Source organism: Tachysurus fulvidraco, chromosome 16 (genome assembly GCF_022655615.1).
Source record: "Tachysurus fulvidraco isolate hzauxx_2018 chromosome 16, HZAU_PFXX_2.0, whole genome shotgun sequence".
Classification (NCBI taxonomy): Eukaryota; Metazoa; Chordata; class Actinopteri; order Siluriformes; family Bagridae; genus Tachysurus; species Tachysurus fulvidraco.
This window is the reverse complement of record NC_062533.1, coordinates 14521015-14528365: the sequence shown is the minus strand read 5'-3', so window position 1 is coordinate 14528365 and position 7351 is coordinate 14521015. Positions and strand designations below refer to the sequence as shown.

Below are 7351 nucleotides of genomic sequence, written 5' to 3'. Positions count from 1 at the left end.
TTACATAAGCAGCTTTTTCCAGGCTTGGGCCTGGACATAATTAGTGTCATATATTTTCTACTAAACCTAATTGTCTAGGAAATCAGTTAACACTTGTGACATTACTAATCAGGACATTCTAAGCGCACTTATTCTGGGTATGGCCTAATATTCTAATAAGCATCCTTGATTGACATCACTCCAAGTTTCCATGACTCCCAGCCAGCTTCACAACCAGAGAAAATTCGATTTTACTTTGTTAGTTTGCTTTAATTTAAATTCAAATTCAAATTGTCACATGCACCAATCTCTCACAACATACAGTGAAGTGTTTATTATATTTTACTATTATAAAAATGAATATACGAATTATAAAAATAAAGTCAAAGAAAAATGAAGTCAAAGAAAAATAAAGTCAAAGAAAAATAGTCAAAAATGGAATTTAATTTTAAAGTAAAATAAAATTGATGAATAAGGAAATAAGTGAAAATAGATATACAGTAAATCAGTGGCGGTTCTAGGATTTTTCTGTAACTGGGGCCATTAAGGGGCCACATGTTACATTCAGGGGCCAAGTACAGGGTACATTCAAGCACACAAAATAATTTATTCAGTACGGAGCAAATACATTTCGGCAGTCATTCCTTTTTTAAAGACTCAAGTGCCACCAATTGTTTGGGGGTGTAATTGCATCTGTGATCGTTGTGAAAAATTCTCTGGTTGCTCTTCTTGTCGACGAATGATGGAACGTCGGCCAATAGGGTCAATCAGAGGCCACCTCTAGAACTGCTTCTGCAGTAAATGGGATTAGCGATACAAGGAAACATATATACATATATATAATAGTCTATAATGACTCACAATGTGTGATTCTTGGATAATTAATCACTCATTACAAGACATGCAGAAAGTCATGAAGAAATTGTTTGTGAGAATTCTAACAGTCGCAAGCTTCTAAACATCAAACGGTCTGGTTTCATAGGCAGAACTCAAATCACAATTTTTCCCATAGCATCTCAACAGACCTGCAAAAAATAACTTGTTAGATCGCTGTTATAATAGTTTCATGGCATTAAATTTTTTAATCCACTGACTATATTATATATCTCTCATAAAACACAGTGTCACAGTCAAAACAGTGTTCAAACATTTGTAATCTGGTGTAGAAAAAAGGTCTGTTGTTGGAAAACCCAATAGCCAATCAACTGTTAAAAGATTCTGAAGCTTGTGTCCAGAAAAGTGAACCATGTATATCAGATATTATACCGTTGGATCATCTAAGGCTGAGACTAGACCGATGTTTATCTAACATTAAAGAAATGCAATTACTGTATGGATTTCTGTCATGCAGTTCCTTTAAAAATTGTAATCTGCTTTTCAACACCCAGCCACGAGAGCGGTTACAGTAGCTGTCTCAAATGATGTGTAGACTTGAAACAAATCCTAAGTGATGTTTTCACTTGGATCAATGATCTGTTATTTGAATCACAGCTGAGATCAAAAACAGCTTTGAAGCTCTCAGTCAAAACCTAAACAGAAGGTTATTATGTCTATAGTTTCTCATAAATAGCAGTGATATCAAACGGAAAGAAAAAGGTCATGTCTGCTTAAGTGTCTTGTTTTCTCAAGTGCTTCTTCCGAGACCAGTAATCTCAAATTTGTCTTAAATATGAGGTCTCAAAAGTTTAAATATGGTAATGAGTATGTGAAAAAACAATAAAATGCTGGTGTAAGGAAACAGTAATGCAGGTACCACAACATCCTACAACAATTATTGCATTTTTCTTTTATTAAATAACACATACTAGTTATCCATTTATATTTGTAGATATTTCCCTTAAAAACTTTTTTTGTCTTGCAATTAATCAGTGATTAATCAATGATGCATGTTACAGAGAAAATAAATGCAACGTAATGTTAGAGAAGATACTGCAGTTATTTGTCATGAAGAATTTCCCATGTCAGAAAACTATTACAAAGCTCTGACACTGGAGACTCCTTTAATTGTAAAATAGACTTTAGCACGGTTTTACTGTAATTGTCAGGACTCAGCCCGGACTTTGGCCACGCGCATCTGTTTACGTTCCTTGTCACGTGTCTGCCCCGCCTTCGTCTGCTCCTCCCTGTCTTCACACCTGTTTCCCATTGTCATCACCCTGTTTATTTAACTGTGCCGCGTTGCCTTGTGCAGCGCGGAATCTACTGTTATCTTGTCCTGTCTATAGTCCGTGTCATGTTTAGTGTTCTTTTGTTATTACACCCTGTTTGTTTGGCTATCCTGCGTTTGGGTCCGTTTTTATTCCGTTTTTATATGTTTTAAAAAAAACATAATAATAGATGTAATTATTAAGTCTCTGCCTATATCAAAGAGAAACTTTTAACCAAAAAGAATTTATGTTAGTAATGTAACTCCTGTATTCTGTCTCAGATAAAATTCCCAGTCGTGAAAATGATCTGTTTTCTCGTTCTGGACATTACTACAGTTATTAACACTGTTCTTTCCCATGATGTTGGAATTGTGTTGAAAATAAAAAAAATTGTTTTGCTTGATTTACTTCAGCATGTTTGGCCTTGACTTACTCAGTGGCAGGAGGTATGTCTTTGTGTATCAGACTTTATTTCAGTAATATTCACTATGACCTTTATCTACCTACATTTGCTAGTCTAGTGTTGGATTTCGATAGTGTTTGGACTGCTGTGCATGCTTTGTGTGTGTTAAGAGAAGGTGTGAAATTACATTGAATTAATAAGCACCCAATGAGTAAATGTTTGCTGGTATTAAACCGCCTAAATGTTTACTTTTTTCTTCTTTTGCACCTCGAAAGACTCAATTCAATAGGGTAAGATATGTGGACTAACCTGCTTGTTTTTTTCACTACTTTCTAGTAGATGTTGTTATCCATACGAAAGAACATCCTGTTTCTTAATGGTTTCGTCATTCCTACTGCATTGATTGTTGAACCCATCAAACTTATGTAAAAGAATTTATTATTTAAAAAAGATTGTAAAAATTTGTCTAGTGAGGACTACAAGCAAACTGGTTAATTAAAAGTCCTGTCACATTGTAAGATAGCACCATGTGCCTGGTTTTTATCTCGTGTCAAAATCAAGTTATTTTAATTGTTAAGTGACCATTTGTAAATAAATGGCTAACATATCTACCTAGTAACATAGCTTTTTCTTTTTAAATTGGCACTGAGAGTAAGGCCTGTGTGCAAGCTGTTACTATGGAAACAACAATAACATATTAGAACGAGCTCATTAAAACAAACCTGTGATTTGCCCTTAAGCCAAAACTACTTTCAGAGTACTGTGATATAATATTAAATGTAAAGTAAATGTATTTTTTTTTTTCACTAAGTAGCCATATTGAGGCCTCAGAGTAGAGTCTGACTTGCTTTGTAGAGCTGCACATAGTTCAGTTGTACTGAACACACATTGTCCTTGGGACATGCTGTGTGTACATAGCACACACTTCTGATAATGTGGCTTATTTATAACTTAGCAGCCTTTAGTAAGAAACACACTATTGTAACCTGCAGGAGATCCGTGTTCCGTTTGCTAAGCTGTATTTGTTTGCTGTTTCATCATGCTAATGTGTGTCTTTTTCACCTGACCATGCTAACTATGGACAGCTACACGGTCAGCTTACCCACCATGAGGTAAATGTGAAACAGTGTACATCAGTTTATCAGAAACATCACTTCCTCATAATGATTAGCAGGGTAGTTGACTGAATTGAATTTAGAGCAGGGTATGAGTTGCACACGAGGGGTTTGAAGGAGCCTGGCTTTATTACGACTTTGAAGCACAAAGACAGGTTTGAGAGCTGACAATGAAAATAGTAATTGTTAAAATACGTAACAAATTTTGTAATAGAAAGACAAGAAGATTACACTTTCAGCACTACTAACAATGGGCCATACCTTCTCTTCATTGCTTGGTCCTCCCTCAAGGTTCAGTTTTTAAGAAAACAAACTGAAATATACAGTATGTTATTTAACCAGACAAACAAATCCCAGATGGCTAAAATTCTGCACTGTTGCTAACTGTTAGCCAGTTAATTAGCAAGTATGATAACCTTTGTTTTGATATGCTAGCTGTTAGGCTGCTAAATAGCATGACACAACTATATGTCAATTCTTAGACATATGCTGTTAGTCAAAATTGGTAACTTGTGAGTTTCTTATTCTGTATGACATTCTAACTATTATACAGTTCAGTTAGACAATAAGTATAACGAAAACTGTTAGACAATTAGTTTGCATTTATGTACAGTATATAGTTAATAAGACATGCTAACAGTTAGATAATTAGATACAATATGTTCGCCACTTTATAGCCCTGGTATGTCATTAGTATGCCATGTTTTCTGTTAACCAGTTAGCATCCCTAGCACTCCCAGTGTTAATACGATAAGCTAATGATTAGACTAGTGGTTTGTATGACATGCATGAAGTGTTAGAAAGGACTAAAGTAATAGCCTATAATTACAAACTAGAAAATGCATGTATTATAATGAAAGCGTAACAGAAACAATGTTATTATAACCAAACAAAATATATTTTAGCACATACAGTGAAGTATGTCTATTTGTTTATTTATATTTATGTCAACAGGAACTCACAGAGCTTTAAGTCCTTTGAGGAGAAGGTTGAAACTACAGTTTCGAACATTAAGGTAAGTGTAAGCAAACAGGGTGTGGATGACTGCTGTCGGTCAATATTGACCTGAGTTTCAGACAATGCTGAAGCGTCAGTGCTGTCAGTGCTCTCTCTCTCTCTCTCTCTCTCTCTCTCTCTCTCTCTCTCTCTCTCTCTCTCTCCCTCTCTCCCTCTCTCCCTCCCCTCAGATCTGTTAATCCAGTGCTGTTAATCATTAATGTGTTAGTGCTGGCAGCCTGCCAACAATAATGTAGATTTCTGACTGTGTGAGTAATAAGAAATGTCAGAATGTCTCCTTTAATAAGCAAGATAGAGATTTTTTTTCTTCAAATTAATAAATATACCAGTAATTATACATATAATCATAGCAATGTTGAATTCTAAAATCTGATTGGTCAGAAGGTGTTGATTCATTTTCTATAACAGCAGCTCTGAGATTAGTTTCAACAACTAATTTACAGAGACTAAAGTTTACTAAATCAGATACTTCATTTTCAAATGTGTTGAATTTATAGTTCATTATGAACGTTGTGATCCTGGAAATATTCTATGCATCTGTTCCTGTGTAAGAAATGCTTATTGTACACCTAGTATAGTATAGTATAGTATAGTATAGTATAGTATAGTATAGTACATACAAATAGTGCTCTGTACATGTAACTCCAGAGCACTTTTAACAATAAACATTGTCTTAAAGCAGATTTACAGAACATAAGAAACATAATACATGAAATTTAATATTATACTATATATAATTTATATTATATTATTATACTATATATATTTATATTATTATTATTGTATTTCTCCCTAATGAACAAGCCTGAGGTGACTTTGGTGAGGAAAAACTCCCTTAGATGGAAGAGAAAGAAACCTTGAGAGGAAACCAGACTTTGTACTTAGTAATTTAACCCCAAAACCTAACAAATCAGAAAATATATCTCCTTTAATACTGCCCTAGCAGGATCTGCTTTTCTTTGCAGTGTGATCTTTTTTCCACGAACAATACAATAAGAAATGTTGAATGTATACCAATCAAACACCATTTTTCACAATGTTTTGAACCTAAACATGGTCCTTATTTGTCTTTCTTTTCCATCTGATTAGACGAAGGTTGGCGGGAGTGCTAGTGGAGGAAATTTCGAGGATGTGCTCTCATCAGCAGCTAAGGCCAGTGCTCAAAACAACATTCCTTCAGCCTCTGCTAACAACCTGAGTGAAAACAAGGAGTGCTAATAAGGCCGGACATAAATTTGCTAAGAAATCTACAGCCTACTACAAGACTGGAGATGGAGATCTGGTACCCCTCTGTGGTCAGGAGGATACATTGCCTCTATAGGAAAGACTTCCTGAAGTCCAGACTGAAGAAACCAAACATTGCCAAACATTTCACTTAGGCTGTTTTGTATTTATTTTTTTCCTTTTCTAACATCCCCAAAACAGTTCACCTTGAGATAAACTACAATGATTAATGGTCAGGTGAGGCTTGTTAGAAATCCATCTGGAATGACCAAAATGTACCCAGAAGGTTTTGCAATCAAATGCATTTTCCTTGTTGAAGCCTTAAACAAATGCTGGTCAAAACTGATAAGCATCAAACCAGGCAATATTAATAAAATATAACATTTGTTGTTAAGGCTTGAAATGAGCCTCCAGTGTTTCAATTTGTTTAGCTTTAATAACTTCTTAGTTTTTGTATAAGCTCATACTGTACATTTGCCTTCTAGCTCAATGCCTTAAGGTAGAAAATTATTATTACTTTCACCAGCCCAAAAAAGTATGATTTCAGTATGTTTTGTGCTTATTTGTAGACGTTGATTATTTTTTTAAAAGTACTCTGTAATTCTAGTTTAGAGTTATTAGAGTGACAGAAGTTTTGTCAAAGTTGAACTAAAACCAACCTAATACAAACAAGCAGAATGTATTCTTGGTTTCAGAAGAAATCTATAAAATCTATTACCTATTAAAACAATATACTGATACCTCAAGAAATAAAATAAACCCACAGCATCCAAACACACTCGGCAACCGAATTATATTACAAGTGATTTCAGATCATGAGGTCATGGTTTGTTTCAAGACCTTTATTTAAATCCATGTTGAGTAATATTTTTGGTAATATTGTTATATAAAATAAAATATAAAAAGGCTGTGTCTGGGGAGGAAAACATTATTGTGAGAAAACAATGTTGGGAAACATGGCCAGGTCATCAAATGTCCAACCTACTGGTCTGCTTGTTTTTTTTTTCTGTGTGTGTGTATGTTGGACGTAGCTGGTTTAATTTTTTTTACTCTATATATGAAATGGATTCCTAAGGTGGACTAGAGAAAGTACCAGGTAACTTTCCCTGGAGAAATTTTCTGCTGCTCCACTGTGATTGTTTCTTCAGTGCATAAAACTCAAATAAAATATTCTTATATGCATTCTACATCAAATGATTGTAATTGCATTGTCTTTGTTTTGAGCTGTGGCTCATTAAACACTGGTGTTTCATCCAAAAGATTTCAGGTAAAGAATAGAAAAACATCACTTGGTCTTTTTCTGTTCTTCAGCTGTGTGGTTACCCTGTATAGCTTCAGGTTCTTGGTGGACAATAGTGGAACCCACTAGCAGTCGTCTTCTCATAGACCAGCAATCTTTTCTGCTCACAGCCAGCTCAATCTCCTCTGATCTCTGGTCATCAATGCATTTCAGACTGAAGACATGT

The 7351-nt window shown here is 34.8% G+C and overlaps 1 protein-coding gene across 4 annotated transcripts in view; it reads left to right on the top strand.

Moving 5' to 3' along the window:
• Nucleotides 1–7079, top strand: part of tpd52l1 (tpd52 like 1) — a 17751-nt gene extending 10672 nt beyond the window's left edge. The window contains exons 5-9 of one of the 4 annotated variants that reach the window (XM_027155427.2): nt 2540–2572; nt 2805–2819; nt 3615–3641; nt 4599–4659; nt 5751–7079. In XM_027155427.2, the coding sequence (XP_027011228.1) occupies nt 2540–2572; nt 2805–2819; nt 3615–3641; nt 4599–4659; nt 5751–5879 (265 nt within the window). In that variant the 3' untranslated portion in view covers nt 5880–7079. The remainder of the gene's footprint in view (nt 1–2539; nt 2573–2804; nt 2820–3614; nt 3642–4598; nt 4660–5750) is intronic. The other 3 variants (XM_027155428.2, XM_027155429.2, XM_027155430.2) reach the window with 3 other exon arrangements.
• The last annotated feature ends 272 nt before the right edge of the window (nt 7080–7351 follow it).